This window comes from Panthera uncia, chromosome A2 (assembly GCF_023721935.1).
Source record: "Panthera uncia isolate 11264 chromosome A2, Puncia_PCG_1.0, whole genome shotgun sequence".
NCBI classification, from domain to species: Eukaryota; Metazoa; Chordata; class Mammalia; order Carnivora; family Felidae; genus Panthera; species Panthera uncia.
This window is the reverse complement of record NC_064816.1, coordinates 30,271,050-30,297,081: the sequence shown is the minus strand read 5'-3', so window position 1 is coordinate 30,297,081 and position 26,032 is coordinate 30,271,050. Positions and strand designations below refer to the sequence as shown.

General features: G+C 49.0%; 1 protein-coding gene across 2 annotated transcripts in view; it reads left to right on the top strand.

The window, feature by feature from the left end:
- PRICKLE2 (prickle planar cell polarity protein 2) overlaps positions 1 to 26,032 on the top strand; it is a 323,104-nt gene that overhangs the window by 275,822 nt on the left and 21,250 nt on the right. For both annotated transcript variants that reach the window (XM_049642679.1, XM_049642678.1), the window contains exon 8: positions 3,334 to 4,209. In XM_049642679.1, the coding sequence (XP_049498636.1) occupies positions 3,334 to 4,209 (876 nt within the window). The remainder of the gene's footprint in view (positions 1 to 3,333; positions 4,210 to 26,032) is intronic.

Here is a 26,032-nt window from a genome sequence, read left to right as displayed (position 1 = left end):
ACCTGCAGCCATGATACCCCCCCACCTCACTAGTGTTGCTGTGTCTTCTGTCCCTTTCCTTTGAAGTTCAAAAGCTTCTCCAGAAACTGCCCCTTAGGATTTTTGCTCAGCAACTTGGAAGAGAGAAAATCTGTCTGTACCCCCCGCAGAAGGGCCCTCTGTCCTCTTCTTTTTCTCTCTCCTAGCTATCTGAGACGTTGATTGGCATTCCCTTCTCCTTCCCTCTTAAATCCATAAAAAGGCATCAGTGTTTTACCAGAAAAGGAGACCTCTGAGGCCCATAGTATTCTCACTGCTGCCGTTAAAATGCTGTCCCTGATTTTTTTTTTTTTTTCGAAATCTACTTTTCTGTGAAACCTAATTTTCCTGCAACAGCAGAAGGGTGTGCTCTGTATATCATGCACACCACTGTCTCCTGGTGCTTTGCTCTGACCATATTACACAAATATTCCATATTTATACAGCCGCTCCGAGTGGACCCTGCATCAGGCAGCCGTTGCTAGGGCAACAGTACTTTTGCCTGCGCACAGCAGAGTAAACAGTCCTACAAACAGACCGAGCCTGTAGCAGGCAGTAGACACACACACCCTCCGAGAAGGGCTTATGGGGGCTTAGAGGGGGGAATTAAAGAGGAGCGCTTAGATGTGGAAGAGCAGAGCCCTCTTCCAGATGTTTAGAGTTCAGGACCAGTTCAGAGGACCCTCTGACATCAGGGATGTTTATCAGGGACCACGTTGTGCTGCCTGCTGGGCCGCTTTGTAACCCGCCTCCCCTCTGCTCCCCCCACCCCAGCCCAGCCTTTCTGCAAGGCCCCGTCCCCAGAAGGGGCCCCTGCTGCCCACATCTGAGCACGCTTGCTTGCAGAAGCATGGAGAGGCAGCTGGTGGAGGACAGATCCGGGAACTGGGCTTCCTGTGTGCCTGTGACAGGGAGTGGGCAAGACTGCGGCCTTTTGGGATGCAGGGCAGCCGGGATCCCAGCACAGCCTCCAGAGGGGAGGGCAAGGCAGACTGAGCCAGCCGTGGCGTTCTTTCGTGGACTGCGTCCGGGCAGCGGCCCCCAGAGCGGGGAGGGCGAAGGGCAGTAAGACCACATAAAAAGAGGAGAAGAGCGAGAGGAGCTAGCAGACGCGGGTGTGAGCGCTCTCTGCATATTAACTCATAGCAGCCGGGCGAAGTCAGAGGTTTTAACTGCAGCGGGGACTGAGGCCACTCGCTCAGGGTCACACAGCTCAGAGCCAGCCGGGAACTCAGCAGATGGGCTTCGGCATCTTTCCAGCCAGCTGGAATGGGATGCGAACCTTCCTTCCTCTGACTCCCTGAAGCCTCCCTCTGAACTGCTCCAGAGTTCTGCCTCCCTGTACTGCCCGCCCTGCTTCCTCCCAGGAGCCTGGGGAGAAAATGTGGCTGAGCCCAGCAGCTCTGGGTCCTGTCTCTAGCCCCGCCCACCACTTCTCCTGCCTGGGAAGGCCAGGTTGATTCCCACAGTGGCCCTTTGGCCTTAGAGCCGACTTTGTGGCTGCTCCTGTCCCTCTAAAACTCCCTTCTTAGTCTCTAGGACCAGACTCCCAAATAAACAGAGACCCCTTAGTTTGGGGCGGAGCTCATAGGAGAGGAATTGCCTTGTGCCTCTCTCTCTCTCCCTGGACTCCAGGGATATAAAGGTAGGTGGGAGAGAGCATGGGAGGCTGGGACAGCTGCTTTGCCTTTTGCCCTTTGTTCTTGCCTTTCTCTTCTTCTGGGTAGAGTTTGTTCTCTGGTTTCTTGTTTACTACCTCTCTAGACAAGTCTCCCAAAGTTATTCCTGGGAAGTCTACGTTCAGGACTATCAGCCAAATTAGTACTACTATGTTTCTGGGAAGATTTTTATAATCAGAAAGCAGGAGGCTTGCAAAGGCCCCCTTCCATCCCACGGTAACTGCATGCGACTGCATACTCCACAGGCTCACCCCACAGGAGGGGGGACCCCAACGTGTCCAGACTTCCATTCTGCCAGCTTAGCAGCTGCTGTCAAAAGAGAGCCTCCATACATCACTGTCTTAGCAACAGTCCCAGGTGACTCTTGCATTGCACTAGTGCAAGTCATGTGCCCACCTCTGCCACAGTCTCTGGGGTAGGAGATACAGTTCTTTACTGGCCATTGCTAGGTCCAGGAGTGGCTTTAGCCCTGCCCAAAGCTCATGGCCCAAGGGTGGTGAGAAGATGGTGTCCCACAGGGGGATGAAGCCCTAGAACCAGCAAGGGGCAGAAGAGATGCTGAGAAGGAAGAACTCTTGGGGCTCTGGGAGGTTCCTGTAGGGCAGGTGTAACAGGATTATGCAAACCAGGGACGGCCCTGGCATGGGGAGGAAATGTGTTTCTTCCTTCCCTGATGATATTAAGGAAAGGGTGTGCATGCTTATGGAGGATATCTTTGACGAACCACACCCAAGCGTTTCCTTGCCGAGTGTTGAAATCTACTTTTTTCTTTTCCACTGAACTGTTACAGCGATCTCTTCATGTGAATGGCCTATGCTGGTATGGGATTCAGTTCATCCATTCAGTGTATAAAGAGCCCTTCTGGTACATCAGGCTGTGTTCCTGGACATGCCACAGAAAATTAATGAACCTCTTCTCCTAGAACTTCGTTTGGGAGGGGTGGGGAGAGAATTAACAAACAGATGTACATGTGGAGTGCTTCAATGTCTAGCACAGTTCATGCTGTGAAGAAAAATCCAGCAGGTCCGGGTAAAGAACGGTGGAGAGGATGCTCTCAGGTGTACAGGAGGACGTCTCCAAGGAGTTGGCGTTTGAGCAGACCCCCAAGTAGAGTGAAAGAGAAAGTATCAATGTCATGGTTAGGAGCAAGGCTTGTGGATACAGATCTCACCTGTGATTCCTAGTTGTATTAAATTAGGCAAGTTATTTACCCTTCCGGTATCTCTGCGTCCTCGTCTGAAAAATGGAAATAATACTAGAAACCTACCTCATTACAGTGGAGGGGTCAAAGGAGTTTACATACACGCAAAGCATTGAAAGCGTGTGTTAGTGTCATCAGTGCTATTTTGTCTGGGAGAATGTATCCCAGGCGGAAGGATTCATGCGCACGTCCCTTGGATCTAGTTTTTCTCTGCTCGGAGCGGATGAGTTCAGAGGCAGCTGATTGGTGGAACCAGGGGGTTCTCCTAATAGGACATGAGTACCGGTCGTGTGAGGTCCTGATTATGGATCTGCTGATAGTTTATTCTGTTGTGTTTGGAACCCTGAGCCAAACCAGGATGCTGTGTGTTTCACACGGTGATACAGGGCTCTGAGCAGCTTGTCAGCCTCTCTCCCATGTCTCCTCTATCCCCAGGGATCGACCAAGGTCAGATGACCTACGATGGCCAACACTGGCATGCCACCGAGACCTGTTTCTGCTGTGCTCACTGCAAGAAATCCCTCCTGGGGCGGCCGTTCCTCCCAAAGCAGGGCCAGATATTCTGCTCACGGGCCTGCAGCGCCGGGGAGGACCCCAATGGCTCTGACTCATCCGATTCGGCCTTCCAGAACGCCAGGGCCAAGGAGTCCCGGCGCAGTGCCAAAATCGGCAAGAACAAGGGCAAGACGGAGGAGCCCATGCTGAACCAGCACAGCCAGCTGCAGGTGGGCTCCAACCGGCTGTCGGCCGACGTGGACCCCCTGTCGCTGCAGATGGAACTGCTCAGCCTGTCCAGCCAGACGCCCAGCCTCAGCCGGGACCCCATTTGGAGGAGCCGGGACGAGCCCTACCATTACGGGAACAAGATGGAGCAGAACCAGTCCCAGAGTCCTCTGCAGCTTCTCAGCCAGTGCAACCTCAGAACTTCCTACAGTCCGGGAGGGCAGGGGGCTGGGGCCCAGCCCGACATGTGGGGCAAGCACTTCAGCAACCCCAAGAGGAGCTCATCACTGGCCATGAAGGGGCACGGCGGCAGCTTCATGAAGGAATGCCGTGAGGACTATTACCCGGGAAGGCTGAGATCCCAGGAGAGCTACAGCGATATGTCCAGTCAGAGCTTTAGTGAAACCCGAGGCAGCATCCCAGTCCCCAAATACGAAGAGGAGGAGGAGGAAGAGGAAGGGGGCATATCTACTCAGCAGTGTCGGACCCGCCATCCAGTCAGTTCCCTGAAATATACCGAGGACATGACGCCCACAGAGCAGACCCCTCCTGGCTCCATGGAATCACTGGCCCTGTCGAATGCAACAGGTAGGTCCTCTTCACCTGGCAAACAGAGCAGAGGTAGTCTCTGGGTGACCTGATGCTGGTCTTCAGGACTTTCATGTTGTTCCTGCTACGTGCCCTCCTCCAACAGGTTGTCGAGGAAGGGGGACCCCAGTTTCAGATGGCTTCTGTCTTTGAGCGCATTCCCTATAAGCAGAGCCTGAGACAGGGGTGAAGATGCCTGTGGCATGTTCAGGGCGTGCTCCCAGGGAAGGGGAGGCACAGTGAGGGCCCAGGGCGGGAGGAGGGGCCAGGCGAAGACTCCAGCTCTGGGCTGGAATCTGACTTCAGCCTGATCCCACGGGGGCTCTGGAGGCTGAGTTGCATCATACGTTTGCTTCCCTCTTGCGACAAAGTGGCTGTCATCCCACGCCACCATGTCCTTCGGTCACTGGCTTTGGGCTGCTGGAGGACAGCCTGGGGATGAGGTTGTGGAGGATGTGGGCATGGGACACGGCAGGTGCTATTGGCCAAAGACAACATTCGGAAGCAGAGGCAGCTGTGAGCTGGGGGTGGTACTCACAAAGCTGGGTAATGCTTGAGACACCAGAGCATCCACAACAGCTTCCAAGGCTTTTCTGAACCCCAGTATCTCATTAGGGATCTCATTTTAATGTGTGGATAGAGGCAAAAGAAATATGGATAGACAGTAGAGGGCAGGCAGGCTGAAAAGGACAGAAGAGGGGGAGAGCGTGAGAGAGATTAAATTCGAGGCCTGCTTTCTCCAGCCAAATTGTCCAGCTGGTTTGCGTGCATGTGAAGACTGATGGAGATGTTCTGTAAGATGGCACTACTCAAAGCGTAGTCTGAGGAAGGAAGCTGGCCACAGTCCACCGTGAGATACGTACTGAAAATGACAACGTTTAGAAACTCTTAGAACAATTGGGCATTGCCACAACATCCACATGCATGCTCAGTGGGCTTGTCTTATCGGTGCAGGTACAGACCAGTCGGTGTTGTGGAAGCCATGAGTGAGTTGTATGTCGCATGTGCTGTGTGTTAGTCTTGCTCAGAAGGACCACATGTCTGTCTGCAATGGACTGAAAATAAAAAACGGGTCCTTCACCATGGATAACTGAGAAGTCCTTTTCTGAGACGCACTGAGTGTGTCTGCCCCTCATGGGCAGAACACCCAAGGAGGGAGACACATGTCTGCCCCTTCCATCAGGGACCCCATCGTCAAATGGTTCTTGGTGGAGCTTGTGATAAACATGTGCACGTCAACCCTATCTGGCGATGACAGCCAGCGCTCAGCTCCAGCTGTGGTGGCCATGTGCAAAGATATTTATTTCTTCAACTAGCGGTTCTATAGCTCTTACCATGTGCCAGACTTTGTTCTGAGCACTTTATAATTAGCTTACTTAATTCAACCCTCACAGCCTTCTGAGGTGGATATACTATTAAGATTATCATTTCAGGGGTGCCTGGGTGGCTCAGTCGGTTGGGCCACCGACTTCGGCTCAGGTCATGATCTCACCGTTCGTGAGTTCGAGCCCTGTGTTGGGCTCTGTGCTGACAGCTCAGAGCCTGGAGCCTGCTTCAGATTCTGTGTCTCCCCCTCTCTCTACCCCTCCCCTGCTCACGCTCTGTGTCTCTCTGTCTCTCAATGATAAATAAATGTTTAAAAAAACATTTTTTAAACAAAAAGATTATCATTTCAGAGTTGAAACTGAAGCACAGAGAAGTTGAACCGTTTGCCCAAAGTCACCCAGCTTTTAAAAAGTCAAGTGGGGGCTTGAACCTGTGCCTATGACCCTAGAGCAATGTTCCTAATCGTACCAAATTGCCAACCATTCCACTTTCTCCAGACAAGTTAAAAATGTGGATTTTTTTAAATGTAGAACCTATTTAAACTCTGCGAGACAAGCAAAACATCTCTCTAACTGATAGGATGTCTATGCAGTGTGTTTTTAAGCCCTTATCCCTCTCAAATGCTCTCACATTTGTGCTCTCATTTGTCCTAGAGGACAAATAGCAGCTATTTTGTTTCAGATGAAACAAAAATGAGGCCTTAGTGACTAAGCACCTTGCCCGATGTCATAGAAGTGAGCAGTTAGTGCAGAGAGATGACTGTCTGGCTTCCAGCCCAGTTTGTGCTATTCTCGAAAACTTCATATGCTATAATTATTTAAGAGGCCAGGAGATAAATATGCAATTCAGCCTCTGAAGCTAGACCACTTGCATTGAAATCTACATTGGCTGCTTGTTTCAGACATGGAACCCAAGGCCTCCCCCCAGGCCCACTGGAGGCGGGACCCAGGAACCTGCTTTTCAACCAGCCGCCCCTCCCCCCACCCCACCCCCGCTGAAGCTGAAGCTGATGCAACCAGTGTCTGAGAACAGTTGTTCTTGGGTTTGTCTCTTGTGACTTTATTGTCCTCATGCTGTGACTTAGGAGAAAGTCAGGAGATCTGGGTGTTGGGGATATTGGAAAGGCCACGTGATTGTGTTTGAAGAACATACTGTATCTGATCCTAGAGAAGAGACATGGAATTTATCCCCATGATTTTCTCTGGGCCCTTGGGCAGAGCCCCTCATGCCCCACCATTTGTGAGATTTTGGTGAAGCATCCCTGAACCGTGTCTGATACAGCAAAAACAATTCCACCGATCAGCACTGTCCAATGGAGGCCATAGCCACATGAGACTGTTGAAATTTCAAGTAATGAAAATTAAATGAAACTGAAATTTCAGGCCATCGGCTGCACTAGCCACATGTTAAGTGTTCAACGACAGTTTAAGCAGCAGAATTTGAAATTGCATTTGATTTTGGTAGCCACACGGAGCTCACAGCCACTCTGTTGGACAGGACAGATGGCAGACGTGAGCTTGTAGGATGGGCACACTTTTAAGCCCATGGTTTGTCTCTTTGGAAATTCTCACATGAGCCCCCGTGTTCAGACTGACCGCTGACGTTTTGGGGTTACAAGTTCACATCCAGCGTTGGTCAGGCGGGAGCTGTGTGAACAAATTGCTTACATTGTCTAAGGCTCCTTACCTCATCCAGGGAATTTGGTAAATAACAGTACTTCCTTCATTGTGTTTTTGGGTGAATTAGGTGATCGTGCGTTTAAACTTGTTAATGTCGTCTGTGACACGTAGGACCTTCTGTAATGGCTACCAGATACTTTTTGTTACTATTTCATTCTTCTCCCAAACATACTGGTGCACACACACTTTTGGCCTCTAAGAGTGTTTTGGTTACTGACATCTCCCAGCTCCCACCAGCTGTGCCGGTTTGCATTTTCAGCTTTGAGAACGTTCCTGTGGGATCCTCTTTTTTTAAACCAGCATGTGGAGAGCCTGAGAAGTAGGGAACTGAAGAAATGCATTTTGTGCCCCTGTGTTTCCATAGATCTGTCAGACACAGCAGCGTGGAAGAAAGATTGCAGCTAATATTCGAAACACTGCTTCCTCCTTGGTCACTGGGGCACAGCTTAAATAGCCTTCCAGGTCCAGTGTTGCACACATGTTCACACACATTCACACACACACACCCCAAAGCCATGATATTTACTAGACTTGGAAAAGTCGGTCATTTTGTTGCCAACGCCCACCGTTGCGTTTAAATTTTGCTAGAAGATTCTCAAAAGAAGGCAGTGCTCAGAACCGTGTGTCTTTAAATCCTGGAACCCCAGTCTGTGAGTAACAGATATGTGTCATAGAAGGCTTTGTCAAAAAGCCTTGATCCTTAGGTGAAAGCTAGCTTTCAGGATGATGGATTTTTTTTTTCCTCCATGGTCAATAAATCATGTTATTGAAAAAGTCTGTAGTGTTTAATCTGGCACGAAGCATGATCTTTTCGTAGACAGCATTTTTCCTTTGAACCGATCTGGAAAAACAGCCGCAGTGGCTTGCCAGCCTTAAATCTGGCTTTGACACCTACTGATTTGTTTACAACCAGGAGCATACTGTCCCTTCTCCTTGGAAAACGCAGTCCATCCCTTACGCTCACACAGAGTGAGTCAGGCGAGCACGGTCGCCATTTATAATAGCGTTGTGTGGAACTGGAAGTAGGTTGTAGGTTGCAGAAACTCTCCAACTCTGCCGTTGCCTAAACGTCCCTCCCAAGCAGCTTACAGCCTTGGATGATCACAGTTTCGCAGATAGCAGTACCAGCGTCACCGGCAACTGCCATTATTGGGTGTTGGTCCTGTACTAGGTACAGTTCTAAGGGCTTGTGTGAACTTCTAGTATCCCACTGTTGATATGCCCATTTCATAGATGACATAAGTGAGACACGGAGAGGCTATGTATAGCTCAGGACCACAGAGCTGGGAAGCGAAGGGGCACGATTCAAACTTGGGCATTGTAGCTGCAGGCCTGGGTCCTTAATCAGCATACCATGGCACATGTGGATGGTGGTGATAAGAGTGGCCGAGGACAACCATGAGACCACAGAGTGTGGTCTGACATGATGATGATCTCACATATAGCATCTCTTTAAATCCTCATAATAGCCCTATAAGTCTGACGATTTACCCCATTTTACAGTTAAGTACTCTCAAGTGCACAGAAGTCGTGACCTCCCCATGGTCACCACTGACAGCGGAACCCGAACTTGGGTGTGATGGTCTGCAAAGCCCTTGCTCTTAACCTCTCTGTTACAGTCCTCACAGGTAGGGTCATGGTCACGGTCAGGATTTGCGCAGTGACCGTATCTGGAAAGATCAGGATTTCTCTTCCTGCCATAGCCAGGTTGTTGATGTCTGTCTGGCCCTGGCAGGGCAGGAGCCAAGCTGGCAATCCAAGGCGACCTGCTTGGGTCAGAGGCACTTAAAGACCACGGAGACAAGTGCAGATTGTCCAGGGGTTGGCCCCTGGCAGGAGGCACCCACAGAATGGAGAGAGAGGCTGGAGTGCAAGTCAGGGCCACGGTTCAGGTCACGCCGGGGCCAGGTGCAGAGCAGAGTTCCCATGGGGACTGGTTGCCTCAGGCAGAGGCCCCACCCAAGGACAACTGGAGACGGTCAGCTGGTCCCCCACCAAGGGCCCTGGTGTGTAGCAACCAACGTGGCTGGGAACGCGGCTCTGCCTTGAGGACCAGCCACATGCCACAGGAGTGGCTGGGTCAGGCAGAGCTGGGGCCTAAAGGAAGCAAATGCAGATGTGGATGGAGGAAAGAAAGGAAGGTCTGTGTGCATTCGTTCGTTCATTCATTCTGCCTGCCAGTGAGGTATGAGCGCCTACCCTGTGAGGTACAGCAGCGTGAATGAGGGCACAGACTGTAGACCAGTCTGCCAGAGGTGGATATTGGACTTCGTGGTTTGATACCTATGTGACCTTGGGCAGCTGGCGTATCTTTTCTGTGACTCAGTGTCCCCATCTTTGAAATGAAATGACAGCAGCGCCTTAGAGGGTTGTTGTGGGAATTCTTGAGTTAATTCCTGTAAAGAACTCAGGACGGTACCTGATATCCCCTAAGTGCTCAATGCCTTTAGCTGATAACATGATTAAGTCGGTGCCATGGCCTGTGCAAGGTGCTAGGGATGCACTGCTGAGGTAAAGTAGACAAGGGGCTTACCTTCCTGCCCCTCTCAGTCCCGTGGCGTTTAATAGATAGTAAACATCTTAATTATACAATAGGAAATTGTGGCAAATGTGCGCTGAGAGGGGTATAGGCGAATCAGGGAGGTCAGACAGGGTATCCTGAAAAAGTGATGCTTGAGGGATAAGGGAAGGATTCCAGGCACCAAGAGCAGCATGTGCAAAGGCCCTGTGGTAGGAATGTGTGGCAAGAATAAAGGCCTGCAAGAAGGTCCACAGTGTAAACAACAGTGGAGACTGAATGAAAGAAGAGGATGGATGTGATGATGACCTAGGAGAGGAAATTGGCATTTTACAGTGCCCCTGGGGGAAGGGGTCCTGAGGGACAGAAGAAGATCGAATCGAAAACCTAGAAATGTATATAAGTTTGCCTACTCTGTGATTTTTGACCCAAAAATCACAGCATCAGCCGAAAGCACATGCGTCGTTGGCCTGGGTAAATAGAGACAGCAGAAATAGTCCAAAAGGGCTTCCTGCTGTCCTTGATCGGTGTTGCACTGTTGTGGCACCTCCACACATCTGTTACCGACACAGCTTGACAAGGGACACTTCGTTGTGCAACACCGAGACCTATTGATTGCTAGGGGTCCTGGGGTGACTTTTCAGCATTGCAGGCAAACTGGAAGAGAATGAGACACGACAGTGTGGGGCTCTAAAGCAACAACTGGAACAGCTCCCTTTACCAAGAATGTCTGAAATGTTTTTTAATCCTTGTAATGCAAAACATTTCTATATTTAATTCTGGGCAGGAACATTTCTCCTTTTCTTCTGCATAGCTTGGATACGCATCCTCTACCCCAATTTCTTTATTTAAATTGTTGGGTAAAACCTCCCAACCAGCTGGCGCCCGAACTCGAGTGGCCACACCTCAGTTGTGCTCATAAATTGCACGGCCCAGATCCTTTGTTCGTTCCCTCCATTGAGAAGGACGGGTGGCTCAGCCTGGAATTACAGATTAGCAAACCGAGAGTCCTGCCCGTTGGCCTCAGGGCCAGCCTGGCAGCTCCTTGGGAAATGCATTGGAATTGTCTTTCTTCTCGGGAATTACAGAACTCTTGTTTCCAAGTGTCAGAATCCCACCTTGACTGGTGTAAACAAATAAGTTTCTTGTTGTTTTTTTTTTTTTTTTTTTAAATCAAGTGACTACAAATGTCGCAGAATTTTGGTTCTTGGAACAGCTGGATCCAGGTGCCTAAATGATGTCCTTCTCTTCCTCTCTTGGTTCTTGTTTTCTCCCCACCGTCTGGCTTCATTCTCAGGTGGGCTCTTCCCAGGGTGGTAGAGGGTCGGCAGCTCTAGGCTGACTAACATCCATTAGCACCAGTGGAAGGGGGATGGGAGCTCATCTGAGTCTCGTTTGCCCAACGTGGGTCACCTAACAATTCCTTTAACCGCTGTGGTGGGAGGAGCCAAGGAACGATGGCTCTGATTGGTCCGTTCTTTCAGAGTCACGCACCCATCCCCGGGGCCTGAGGCAGTGGGGTCAAGCCCATTCGTACTGCAGGGACTGAGAATAGAGATGGGCTTTTCAAAGAGAAATCAAGGTAGTAGCTTCAAAGGAAATGTGCTTCAAAAGCACACCTTCCCTGTGCTGTAAGGAAGTAAACAGCCCCGTGTCATAGGCATCCCATCCTTCTGGGACTGACCCCACGTCTGGTTCCTTCCTCCAGAAGGAACTTCTGTCCCTGTCATGTGAACTTGACGTCAGATGTCCGTCAAGCATATTAGCCATGGCTTTCTGGAGACAAAGGGGCACGTCCCTGTGGTGACTTTAAGGTAGGCGATTCGGGCCAGCAAGGAGATGTTTTCAAGGCGCCGACTGGACAGAGCCCAACCCTCTGCTCAGCGTTCAGAATGTGATTCAGGTTTCTGACTTGATCCCACAGGGTGAATTTCTCTGTGTTCCTTAGGGAAGCTGCCTCCTCTTGCTGGTACTTCATGGCTCTGAACCAGGCTCACAGACCAGGGGCCAGATGAAAACCAGCAGAATGAACATCGTAGCAGAATCTGTTCATCTCACGTTTCTCTTTTGGGGTCAGTTTTGTGGTATGTGTGGAAGCAGAGGATATTCTCAGAGCCAGGGAGCAGTGGACAGACCAGTCAGGACGGAGCTCCCCCGGAATGACTGATGCATGCCTGCTCTAGGTCATAGTCTCTCTGATGTTTTCTGGTTTCGGAGAAATTTTTCCGGTGTCCTGGTTTCTAATAACCATTCAGGAGGCTTATTTATAACCTCCTTGGGTGTGAGCAGTCATCTATACCCAGAGTAAGTAACCGTGGTTGCTGACAGGAGAGGAAAGATTGCTGATTTTACTCATTTCATACTGAAAAGGCAACACTGGAAAATGGGTCCAGGGTGGAGGCAGGGGGCTGATGGGCTCTTCAGATGAGTTCAACATTTTCTAGAGTAGATTTTTAAAGAAGCTGTACATTTCTCTTGGAACTTTTGAATTTGAGAATCTCACAAAGGGAAATGATATAGCTCCCATCCCCACTTGAAAATGGCTTTGAAACTCAGGTTTTTATGGTTTATTTTTTAACACATGAGCAGCTAGGAAAATGTACAAGAGAAAAATTAAGATAAAAATAGGGAAAACACACCAGCTTTACCACTTGGCCAGCGCTAATATTTCGGTGAATTTTCGGGTTTTTTCCCTATATACTGGTGCATTAATTTTTCTGAATTGTAAACATATTGAATATTCTGAGTCCTGAATTCCTTCATTTGCATTCTGTCATTAGCTCATTTTCATAGCATTTGTACATAGCATTTGTAAACCATCACATTTAATGACTGCATTAATACTCAGTCAAATGGATGTTACCACATCTCTGGAATTGGACATTTAGGTCATTCCCAAACCGATTTGTATTTAAATCTTGATTTCCTTTGACTTACATCAACAAAATGTACTTTTTTTGACTCTCTCTTTCCTTATAAACATAATCAAACCTTCTAAATAGTTTGGCTCAGTTTCTAGCCAGATGCTTGACCTTCTCACTGGAGCATCTCCTTCCCAGAGTGTTCTGGTAGGACTAGGGGGCCCATCAGTGATTATGTGCCAGCCATCCCTGGCCTAGCCACCCCTCCTCTGCCCATATGTGAAGTGCCTCCCAGAGCACTGGAAAGGAGTGTGATTAAAACCCCATTCCTGGGGCGCCTGGGTGGCTCAGTCAGTTGAGCGTCTGACTCCTGGTTTTGGCTCAGGTTGTGGTCTCGGGGTCATGGAATCAACTCCCGCATAGGACTCTGCACTGAATGTGAAGCCTGCATGGAATTCTCTCTCTCCCTCTCCCATCTGCCCCTCTCCCCACCCCACCCCCATCTCTCTGTCTCTCTCTCTCTGTCTCTCTCTCTGTCTCTCTCTCTCAAAGACAAATAAAACCCACTTCCTAGTACAAGCCACCTGGGGCAGTTTTGGGGAATCTGTTTGTCCATGTAAACAGTCACCATCCTTTCCATCAGAGTAACTGGAGGACCACCTACATTATATTCATCTGGGATGCTTGTCAACAGTACACATTCCTGGGCCCATCCCAGACCCATAAACAGAATCTCTCAGGGCCCAGACCTGAGAATCAACATTTCTAACAAATGCCCCCACACAACTCTTAGGCCTGCTAAGTTTAAGGAGCCCTGAGCTAGAGAAACCTAGACTCCTCCCCTCGTGCCTGAGTGATCAGTCCTCTTGCCAACTTGTCTGTGGTTGGAACTTTTTTCTCTCTCATCATGTTCCTTTGCATCTTCTCTTAGCCGTGAGTCTAGCCTCCTTCTCAGACAAGAGAAAAATTAGATTATTCTGCTTTTGAAGAGCCCTGACGATGTCCCTGACAGCAAATAGCAAATAGCATCTTAGTAAGTTCAGGGCACATTATCCAAAACACGGATGGTTTGTTTCTTAATTACACTGTATGGACTAAACATGAAAGAGAGTACCATGTGCCAGAGGCATTTGGTGATCTTGGCATTGTCATTGAATGCCGCAGAAAAAGTGGACCATAAAACCTTGTACTCTCCAAATGAGGCCTGTTTCAGCTATAAATTAACATGAAAACGAAAAGGCCATGAGACCAAAGCTGCCTATGAATTTGAGGTGGGTTGCTTGGTGGTTAAACCGAGTATAATTTTCATGAGCATCACCTTGAACACCCAGGTAGCTGTCTGCGTGTGTGTTTTTCCTCCCTCCTGCCCTTCCCAAATCAGAACCAGACCACGACATGTGTCTGGGAGGCAGCCGTCACCGATCGGGCTGAGTAAACAGGCGGGGCACCGTCTAGAAGATAAAGTCTGTGCCTTCCAACACAAAATTACCAAGACAAAGCCTGGCGTTTTCTTTGGTCCAAAAACTTTGAACAGCTTAAAAATGTCATGCCAAATTCCCCATCCACTTAGCTAAAACGGGCATACTTCCCCCATTCTTTTCCTCGGTTCCAGACAAGAGCCTTTCTCAACTCTTGGCCGCCCAAGGGTTTGGTGTCCCAGTTTGCAGATTACCCAGCTCCTGTCTTCTTTTTTCTCTTTTATTCTTCCCGTGTAGAAGGAGTGGGGGCAAAAACCTGTTCGTTTTGCTCTTTGCAGAAAGCAGTAGAAAATGTCCTTTGGTGTACTTCTGTTCTCTGGGCCTTTCGTTGGAACAGATCCTTGACTGTCACCTGTGCAGAGTCTAAGGGATTCTTGCTTCTTGGAGTCAGTCATCCTGCCCAGACCCATCTACCCCCCCGAGGGTGTTATCAGTCCAAGGCCACCTGTGAGGACTCTGATTCTGACGGCACGCTCTCCGTGAGAGTGTTCCTGGCAGTGATTCTGTGCTGCCTAGCAGTGAGCAGTCCAGACCTTGCCAGGGTGTTTCATCCTGGCAGGAGCAGACTATCTGATGGCTGCCTTTTAAGTCAGAGGTGCTGATTTTCAAAGGCAGAAAAGTCCAGTTCAGGCTTCGGTTGTGTCTTTTCCTTGGGAGCAGGTTGAGCTGAGAGCTGGGAGAGGATAGAAGAAGAGTACAGCCTAGAATAACTCATTTTTTAAATTTCCCCCTTTGTATCTGGATACTGGGTCCTAGGTCAGAAGACCATGGGAGGGGCACCTGGGTGGCTCAGTTAAGCGCCCGACTCTTGGTTCCTGCTTATGTCATGATCTCATGGTTTTTAGGATCGAACCCCATGTAGGGCTCTGCACCGACAGTGCAGACCTTGTTTGGGATTCTCTCCCTCCCGTCCCAACTCCTGCATCCATGTGTGCACTCTCTGTCTCTCTCTCTCTCTCTCTCTCTCTCTCACTCTCTCTCACTCTCTTTCTCTCAAAATAAATAAATAAACATTAAAAAAAAAAAAAAAGACCAAGGGAGAAATTCCCTTTACCTGGGATGCCCATCTGTATACAAATGCCCTCCCAGTGTGACTGGGATGGCCCAGGTCAGTGGCTCTCAGTAGGGGTGAGTGGGGAGGGGTGGGGATTGTGTCACCTAGGGGGAACATTTGGCAATGTTCGGAGACATTTTTGATGGTCCCAACTGGGGGTGCAGGGTGCTAGGGCCTTCCATCGGATAGCGGTCAAGGATGCTGCCAACCATACCTCAGTGCACAGAAGAGCACCTTCCCTCGCAGCCAAGAACCATCTGGTCCCATGAGTCAGTAGGGCCAAAGCTGAGAAAGCCTGGTCTAGACACAGGCTGTTGCCCTGGAAGTGATCACTTCCCAAGGAAGGTGCTCAGAACCACGTCTGAGGGGAGCCTGCTGTCATGTCAAGGAGCCGCCCCGGCCAGGCGTTTCAGAAACCCCGTCCGCAGCAGAAACCACCTTCCTTTTAACTCTGTCGCAGCCCGTTGCTCACTTAGCAAGAGAGGGAAGATGGAATGGAACTCAGAAATCGTTCACATACGGGGTTGGAAGGAGAGGGCAGGAAGGGAAGGACGGGCATATGGCGCTTGGCGGGTCCGTAGGTGTTAGTGATCCAGACCCACGCCGGCGCCCACAACTGGAGAGCTCTGACGCTTGGATCTTGGGTAATGATTGCAGCCAGAAAGATGAACCCTCTCTCCCTGGATCTCAATCTCCAGCCTTATCCGAGCCTAAAGAGGCTGCCACAATCTGTGGCCTAATTATGCCCCTGTAACACCTATGAGTGCTAATGGAGCCCGCCCTCCCCGTGTGACAAAGGGGACTGCCAGCTCCCAGTCCTCAGCCTTTTCCCCGCTGATTTCACACCCCCCCCTCCCCCAGCATCAATTAACTTCTCAGAGAAGAAACAGACCCTGCTTTGGGCCCTGAGCTAGGAAGCCATGAGGGGAGACAACAATGGAAGTTTCCCGCTGAGATCGTTATCAGCCCCAGGAACAGGCCCAGCCAGGCCCTCATCTGCAGATGTGTTTCAAGCCCAGGCCCCTGTGCAGGGAGAGGGATTCCAGCCTGGCCCCGAGGTTCCCCTAGCATTCTCCTTCAACAATCCAAATCTCCCTTGAGATCCTTGAGTGAACCCAAATCATCCTTGAGTGAACCGTGACCCGTCAGCGGCTGGGCTTTCTGTCACCTGAGCACTGTCCTTTGTGGCTTCCTTTCTGCTTGGGATTAGGGCTGCCCGAGAAGCAGATGGCTTCCTCTGTCACTTTCTGGCTTCTGAATCTGTTTATGGTGAGGGCCTTTGTCGTTGGGGCACATGGGTGACACAACTTTATCTTGCACTGTTAGTTGGAGCATGTGAGATCAGAGGACGTTTTTCACTCCAGCTTTCCTCTGAGCCCCAAGACTAAGGCAAAAACAAAACAAAACACTCTTCGTTGGTTCTCAGAAGTGCCATTTCCTGCCCACCCCCCCTCAGCCCCCGCTGTCTTCCACCAGCTGAACCCAGAGTCCTCCTGGGAGCACTGAGATGTAAATATTCACTCTCCGTCCAGCCCCTAATACCTTGTGCCACAGTTGTATGCACAGGATAAGATGCCACATCCTCCTTCATGGCATTCCCCTCAAATTCATCTGTAATACTCTGGGTTGCTAGCCTTGCCCTTTGAAAGGGGACCATGCTTGTGTGGTTCCACCCACCACCCAGAATCCCAACAACCCCGTTTTATCCGTTTCCTATACCAGAGTTTGATACAAGATTGTTTTTGGAAAAAGAATAGGGAAGAGAAAGGCATTTTTTTCTGTTTTACTTATTTTTAAATCCCAGTTAGCAGATCGTGTAATAATGGTTTCAGGAGTAGAATTTAGTGATCCGTTACTTAGGTAGAACACCCAGTGCTCATCCCAATGAGTGCCCTCCTTATTTTTTAAGAAAAATCTTGATTCTCAGTTGTTTTATATTCACTTACTCAACAAATAGTTATTGAGCACCTGCCATGTTTCAGTTATACATTGGTGAATAAATCAGACCCAGTCCCTATGAGGGTCAGGGCCCTGGGTAGAAATACGTGACACAAAGAGTAACTAAAGCCAAATGAAGGAGGGCCAATGAGTAGGAGCGAAGGCCGTACCTGTGGCCTGGCAGAAGGAGCCAGGGCAACATCTTGACCTCTCTCACGCTCTGCCCTCTGACCCCCTTCCACGAGTCAAGCCCCACTAGAAGCCAGAGGATAAGAGAGCCAGCCATTGGTGCAGCTTTCAGGGGGAGAACAGGATAGAGTTGGCTTATCATCTAGCAGGTGATACACAAACATGCACATAAAGACAGATTGCGATAAGTGCCATGAAGGAAATAAGCAAGGTCAAGAATAGAGGTCAGGAAGCTCTCTGAAGTGATGTTCAAGCAAAGAATTGAATTGGATAAGAAGGACTTGGCGTTACACAGGAAGAAAAGGGAAGGGGAAAGAGGCCATTGGCCTTCGGAACAGCATATGCAAAGGCCCTGAGGCAAGAATTTATGCAGTTCCAGCAACTGAAAGCAGGCCACCATAGTTGTCAAGGGGGAGAGAGCTATATTTAGAGCTCTGAAGCACTCACATTTTATTGCTGGCTCCAGTTCAACCCCTGGAATCCCTCTGAGAACCCTGTCCTCCTCCCCTTGCTCAGTGGGGTGTCTTAAAGTAGAAAAAGTCAGGTGACTTTGCAGAGTGAGCTGAGAAAGCAAATGCAGGTGTACCAAGAAGCATCAAAAGAAGGTCAAAAATATCCTGTGTTAGGGAGATTAGGGGAAGAACATGCCCCTTTAAAAAGTTTTGTTAAAAACGTGTGTGTGAACACTTTCTATTGATCTTTCTATTCCTCTTACTTTTTCTTTCAGTGCTGATTTCTGGCTCAGCCATATCCTGGGTTTCACATGTGCAGTACGTTTGACTTTTACCCCAGGTAACCTGGCTTAGCCAAGAAATTAATACAGAAATCTGATTAATGCAAAAGCCTTTCCTTAAGTAAACAGTAATCCTTGAAAACATATGCTATGCGGAAGTATGATTCCCAAACCCCTTCTTTTTTTATCTCACAAATTAGCTAGTATTAGCCCTGGCAAATAGACTCCAGGGCTCTTGGGATACGTTTGTTGGTCCTTAAGAAGAAAGATTGAGGGGCGCCTGGCTGGCTCAGTCAGTTGAGCGTCCGACTTCGGCTCAGGTCATGATCTCGCAGTTCCTGAGTTCAAGCCCCGCATCAGGCTCGGTGCTGATGGCTCAGAGCCTGGAGCCTGCTTTACATTCTGTGTCCCTCTCTCTACACCCCATGCCTGCTTGTGCTCTGTCTCTCTGTGTCTTTCAAAAAAACCAATGAATAACCATTAAAAAATTTAAAAAACAAAAAGAAAGAAAGATTGTGCAGCTGTCATTCTTCCTGGGTAGATATTGCTGAAATTACAGAAGGCTTTCACTTAACCTTCAAAGCTCTAGACCCTCCCCACCTTTCCTCAGAAGACCTTTCCTAAGGCCAACATCCAGAAGTTCAGCAGGAGGATTTTGTATTGTTGGGGGGAAAGCTACCATGTAACATCGCTCTTGCTTATAGAATCTCATCACTGTGATAAGACAGGAGATGAGACCTTCGCTAATTCACAGTTAGGTCAGATTCATTGAATGGTGACCAAGGCTCATCCTTGCAAATGTTTGAGGCCCTTGGCTGCTGTTAACATGGAAAAAGGAGCCAATATCTCATGGGATTTCCCACCTCAAACTCAGAGGGTTTAAAGTGAATATTTAGGGGCGCCTGGGTGGCTCAGTCGGTTAAGCGTCCGACTTCGGCTCAGGTTGTGATCTCGCAGTCCGTGAGTTCGAGCCCCGCGTCGGGCTCTGTGCTGACAGCTCAGAGCCTGGAGCCTGTTTCAGATTCTGTGTCTCCCTCTCTCTGACCCTCCCCCGTTCATGCTCTGTCTCTCTCTGTCTCAAAAATAAATAAACATTAAAAAAATTTTTTTAAAAATACAGTGAATATTTAAATACTTATTCTAAAGAAAATGGCTACCAGGTCTTCGCAGGCTCTTTGAAGGGAAAATGTGATCAGACACCTATTGGCTAGATGTAAGGAAGATGCTAAAATACTCATACAACAGTTGTCAGTGTTGGTCACACGTGGAACCTTCTGAGGAGTGTAAAGAATACACCTGCCTGGGCCCCATCCCTGAGAGTCCTATTTAACTGGTCTGGCACTTGGTGTGGGCAAAGGAATATTTTAATGCTCCCCAGTAGTTCTATCAAGCAGACAAGATTGAGAAGCAAGGTATTAAGGCAAACGCATAATCTTCATCAGGTGCATTTGCTTCTGGCTTCTGGGTGGAGGTGCAGGGTGGTTCCACTTTTATTGCCCTAGATTGGCCCTTTCTCTCCGTGTGAAATAGCATATCTTAAAGGAGAGAGTGCTCTTTTATGAACATACAACAATGCTCTCTAGCAACATCTTTACTCTACCAAATCCTACCCGTAGGGCCTAGAAATTGCCATTAAGGTGACAGTCTCAGGGTGCCTGAGTGGCTCAGTTGGTTAAGCTTCTGGCTTTCTGAGTTTGGCTCGGGTCATGATCTCACAGTTCATAAGTTTGAACCCGGCATCGAGCTTTGCACTGATATCGCAGAGCCTGCTTGGGATTCTCTCTCTCTCCCCCTCTCTCCCTGCCCCTCCGTCATTCATGCATGCACATGCTCACTCTCTCAAAATAAATAAACGTTTAAAAAAAAAAAAAAGATCACAGTCTCAAGCGTCAGGGCCCCTGTTCAACTCTCAGCCCTGTGACCTTGAGCAAATGACTTGAACTTCTTGAGCCTGAATTTCCTCACATATATCAACCCTTATAGAATTAAATGAGAAAACGCTTAATACAATGAACAGATCACAGTAAACACTGAAAAATGTTTGTTGTTTCCACATCAACAGAGACGTGGAGGGGCACCTGGGTGGCTCAGTCGGTTAAGCCGTCGACTTTGGCTCAGGTCATGATCTCGCGGTTTGTGAGTTCGAGCCCCGCGTCCAGCTCTGTGCTGACAGCTCAGAGCCTGGAGCCTGTTTCAGATTCTGTGTCTCCCTCTCTCTGACCCTCCCCCGTTCATGCTCTCTCTCTGTCTCAAAAATAAATAAACGTTAAAAAAAATTAAAAAAAAAAACAAAAAAACAGAGACATGGAATATTCTCAGGACCCATGTATTTTGATGCTGTTGTAGCTAAGGACCAAAATGGAAACGCCAAGCGGGGAACAATAAACAATAACAATTACAGCTATTCTCCCCTTCTTGGAGACCAGAGAAGTAAGAGCCAAAGAGTTTAGGGTCGCATAGCTAGGGTCACATAGCCAGGGTCACGTAGCCAGTCTCTATGGCTCCATATTTCCCTCTATTCACCACTATTCCATATTTCCTTCCATCAATTAAAAGCTCTTGAAGAAGGAGGGAGCTCTTGGTGACATTGCCCCTTCATTGTGGCTGAGAAAAGGGAGTTTACACACAGCTTAGGTCTTCCTCAGTTAGGAAGGGTTCTCCAGAGAGACATCAGCATGGGAAGCCAAAATGGACAGGGTCCACCGACTGCCACAGGCCCCTCGAAAACTTGTCTTCCACACCTTGTATCATTTGCTTCCCTTCCTCACAGCCACGCAGCCCATACGGGGCCCACAGCAGCCAACCTGGGCTCGGCCAACACAGTCTCACTGGCTGCCATTGCAAGATGAGGGCACCCAGCTGGAGCAGGAGAGCCCCACCTCCTCCTGCTTGCTTTCCCTTGTTCTAATAGAAACTAGATCCTCTGCAACTCTGCCTCACACAGCACTGATTCAGATCAGTGTTTCCCAAGTTTTGGTGGTGGTGGTGGTGTTTAAATAAGCCATGCCCTCTTTTTAATAAACTAAACATAAGAATCTCACACTCCCACCCTGCCAGAGTTTCTGAATCTTTGCATTCCCACCCTCTTGTTCAGAGACCATCCCCTGTCCGTCCCGAAGGCGACAAAGATCTACGGTCATAAACAGAGCTGGCCGCACAGCCGTGGGACTCTGTTAACTAGTGCAGACTTTCCTTAATCTTGCTAATAACGCCTCGAAACATACGTATCCCATCATCTCCATTTCACACGTAAGGAATCCAGGGCTTGGAGATACTGAATGACGTGTTCAGGATCCCAACGCAGCCTATAGTGTGAGCCAGGGTCCCAGCGCTTGGGTCCTATGCTTCCAGCCATAACCCCGTGCTTCTCCATGAGGGTGCTCTTACCCTCCGTGGGACATTCGATAGTGTCTGCGAACATGCTGATTTGTCATGACAGAGTGTGGGATGTTACTGCGTCTAGTGGGTAGAGGCTGGGGAGGCTGCGAAACCATCCTCAAGGGCACAGCCCCACCCCACCACAGAGAACTGTCTGCCCCTAATGTTGGTGAGGTTGAGAATGCCTGCCCTACACCCCCCTGGTTTTAGTTGTACTCGGGAAAGGGTAGTTAACACCATAGAAGACTTGAATATGCCTTTTAAAGTGCCCAAACCCCTCCTGCACTCTACACCTCTCCCCTGCTCAGGGAAGCATAGCCACACCACTCCCCCACCCTGATGAGCCCTGGCTTGACTTCGCCAAAGTCCCCACACCCCCTCAGCAACAGGAGCTGAATCTGTCTCCAGAAGTGTTTTTCTGCCCATAGAGAAGTTCCATGTATGTGCTGTACCAGGCGCAGGGACTCCGTTTTTCCGGGCGTGGAGAAAGCAGGGGGCACCTCTTGTCCCACCGATCGACCGTGGGCACCGTCAGACTAGGCCAGCCCTTCCCGCTTCCTTTCTCCTCTTCCTCTCCTCTGTGAGGCTAGAAGCGCTTTCCCTCGGGGCAGCCCGAGATGCCGTGATCTGCAATGAAAAGGAACAGCTTTTTTAGTCCTATAAACTGAGGCAGTCGTCTGGAGCCGTGGCCTCAGCTGTTCAATTAATCCGCTCCCACTCCACCCCTAATCCCTCCGTGAGGGTCCCTGTTGAATCAGCGTCGGCTGACCACTTCCCAAGTCCGTTTGATTGGGAGACCCCGAATCCCACAACGGGACTGAGAGAGAAAGCAGGTCAGGACTCCACATCTACCTTAGTTGGCGGTCCTCGGCATCACGGCGTGCTGCGACTCACCGGGCACCCCTCAGCAGTGGCGCCCTAGGGCACATGGGCATCGCTGCCAGGGCCTCAGGAGGGGCATTGCCTGCTCTGAGCTGGGCGGGTGGGACCCCACTTTCTGGCCTGGGAGGCAGAAGAGCTCTGAATTCAGTCAGGCTCACTAGGATTTGGATGCTCCCTGTGTGATCCGGGAGGGACCCCCCCTCCCGCCCACAACCCTCCTGAGCCTCAGATTCCTTTGCGTAAAAACAACAAGAGGAACCAAACCTGCCCGGAGGGGGTTCCTGAAAATCAAATGAAGTCGGATACCGAAAATTGTTGATCGGCATGCCTTGTCCGCGAGGAAGGTTCAAAAGGGTGCCTCCTGTGACATGCCAGTGAGGAAAAACTTAAAAAGACAGGACGTGGCTGTGGAGGAAGGGGGGGCGGGTTGGGACAGGGGGCTAATAGTGTAATAATGCTAGTAATGGCATCAGTTACTGAGAACTTGCTGTGGGACGGGGCGATGTCTAGACCATCGTGCGCATTAGCTCGTTTGGTAAGAGTGGGGTCTGTCCTTATTCCCTGATCCAGCCCCCCACAAAATGTTTCCCTCCCCTTTTCCCGGCCACGTCATCTTCTATAGCATTTAGCACTGTTTGCCACTTAATACTTACTTTGTGTATTGTCCCCCTCACCCCCTGGGAGGAACACTGCTTGAGGGCAGAGGCTTGGAGCTGGTTTGCTCTTGCTGCTGTTGCCCCAGCAGCTGGGGCATTGTCTGACACATCGCACGTATTTGGTAAACCTCACACATGGTCAGGTTCATGAAATATTTGGTACATGAGTGAGCCTCCATTTTACAGATGGGAGAACAGAGGCTGGGAGAAGTTAAGGGATTTGCCCAGGATCACATGGCCAATGAGAGAGGCAGCCCGAGTCCAGAGCCTTTAGCCACCAGGGCCAAGTTCCTTGTGCAGTGCTGTTTGGCCAGTAGTGATGACCACTGGTAAATGTGCTGTGGCTCATACTTAAAACCAGCTCTGAGAGGCACCTGGGGGGCTCAGTCGGTTAAGCCTCTGACTTAGGCTCAGGTCATGATCTCGTGATTCGTGGGTTCGATCCCCGTGTCGGGCTCTGTGCTGACAGCTCAGAGCCTGGAGCCTGCCTCAGATCCTGTGTCTCCCTCTCTCTCTGCCCCTCCCCTGCTCACGCTCTGTCTCTCTCTGTCTTTCAAAAATCAATAAATGTTTAAAAAAAAAATTTTTTTTAAACCAGTTCTGGAGACGGCAGGTCCTTTGACTGGGCTCAGAGCTTTGGGTAGAGGTGGGGGTGGAGATGGGATGGTGTGAGATCTGGAACCACCAGCCCTGATTTCTTGTGCCTCTCTGTGAACCCCAGATATTTTCCATGTCAAACGGCTCTGAATAACTTAGCACAAGATTTGAGGTGGGATTTGTTATCTTTGCTCTGCCTCACAGCACTCTGAAAAGAGTAGATTTTGTGATTCACATCCTTGTCCTGTGCTCTGTTTCAGCCCCAGGAAAAGTATTTTGCCTCTAGCTTTCCTGAGAGGTAGGCCAGGGTGAAAAGGCATGGGTTCCCAACTTTTTTGCATGCAATTTTATTGTCTCCTCTAAATTACGCACAAAAGTAGGTTTTTAAATATTATAGAACTACAGAAATAGATACAAGTGACCCTTGAAGAACTCGGGGTTGGGGGTACCAAACCCCTGTACAGTCAAAAGTCTACATATAATATTTGAGTCCTCCAAAACTTAACTACTAGTAACCTCCTGTCGACTGGAAGCCTTCCCAATGAATACATTTTTTTTTTCATTTTTTATTTATTTTTGGGACAGAGAGAGACAGAGCATGAACGGGGGAGGGGGAGAGGGAGGGGGAGACACAGAATCGGAAACAGGCTCCAGGCTCCGAGCCATCAGCCCAGAGCCTGACGCGGGGCTCGAACTCACGGACCGCGAGATCGTGACCTGGCTGAAGTCGGACGCTTAACCGACTGCGCCACCCAGGCGCCCCCCAATGAATACATTTTTTATACTGACTGTATCGTGTACTGTGTTCGTACAATAAAGTAAGCTAGAGAAAAGAAAATGTGAAGACATTCATACGGAAGAGAAAATACATTTACAGCACTGAACTGTATCCAAAAAAAAAATGTATAGTTTTTCAAACTATGTTATTCAAGGGTCAAGGTACTATATCAATTGCACTTGTCCCATAATTTGCATCTCCCTCCCCCCCACCATTAGGTGACTCTTCCTTCAGCATTTGTCTCTGGGCACACACTGACAGATAGATAATTACGAACAAAAAAGCTCTCGTACCATTTTGCAATTTGTTTTTTTAGTTAACAGTATACCTTGTTCTTTCCCTGTTGATGTGTACAGGTCTTCCTTACCTATATGAAGCTACATATTGTCTCATTATATGATTGTACCATCATTTTTTTTTAACATATCCCCTGTTTCTGGATGCTTGAATTTTTTCCAGTTTTTCATGGTTACATTAGTGAACATTGTTTTACATATATCTGTGTGCTTGTTCATGTTTTTCCATAGCATAAATCCCTAGAAATGGGACTTGTACATCAAGGGATATGCACACTGCAAGTTTCTGTAGATACTGCCTTTTTCTAGGTAATACAGATTTGTACTTTCATCGAAAGTCTAGCTCCTCTGAGTTGGGCACTTGATAGAACCAAATCCTGCTTGAAGACGGGGACTACAGAACATACCCAGTGTGGTCACCCATGTGCTCTGATATTTGGGGGTTTTATGTGCTCATAGAGCAGAGAACAGCTCTGATGGCCCAAGAGTTGGAGCCAGACCAAGTAAAATCCCTCCCTTTCTGCATTCTCCAGCAGCCTGATGGGTTTCTCGGGAGCTAGCCATCTGAACAGTTTCCAGGGGAGCTGTGTTGCCATCCACCCTGGCTGGGTTGGCACAGGGACCACACAGTGACAGGGGCCGGGGAATTAAGTCATCAGTCTCCACCAGCCAAGATCTGGTGGGAAAGGTAACACAAACTGTCCTGGAGATCGTGCGACTGAAAGCAGCTCACAGCTTGGCAGGTCACAGAATATCCTCACACCTTGTTTGGCGCTAGAGAGGCAGTTATATAACAGGCAGCTTCGTAGATCCCGAATTCCGAGGTTGCCGGCAAGTGAGGAGGGGGCTCACCTGTTTATTTATTCACACTCATTTGACTTCAAAGCAGCGGGTTTTTTCATTTGAAATAGGCTTCAAAATCAACTGACGAACTTGTTGAAAATGCCAATTCCTGAGCTCCACTGCTATAAATTCTGATGCATTGGATCTGGGACAGGAACCAGGAGACTGCATTTTCAAACCAGCTGCCCACGTGATTCTGAAACAGGTGGTACCAGGACCCCATTTTATTTTATTTTACTTTATTTTATTTTATTTTATTTTATTATTTATTTTTCTTTCCACTATTTTTTTTATTTTTTTTTTAATTTGCATTCAAGTTAGCATATAGTGCAACAGTGATTTCAGGAGTAGATTCCTTAATGCCCCTTACCCATTTAGCCCATCCCCCCTCCCGCAACCCCTCCAGCAACCCTCTGTTTGTTCTCCATATTTAAGAGTCTCTTCTGTTTTATCCCCCTCCCTGTTTTTATATTATTTTTGCTTCCCTTCCCTTATGTTCATCTGTTCTGTGTCTTAAAGTCCTTATATGAGTAAAGTCATATGATACTTGTCTATCTCTGACTAATTTCGCTTAGCATCATACCCTCTAGTTCCATCCACGTAGTTGCAAATGGCAA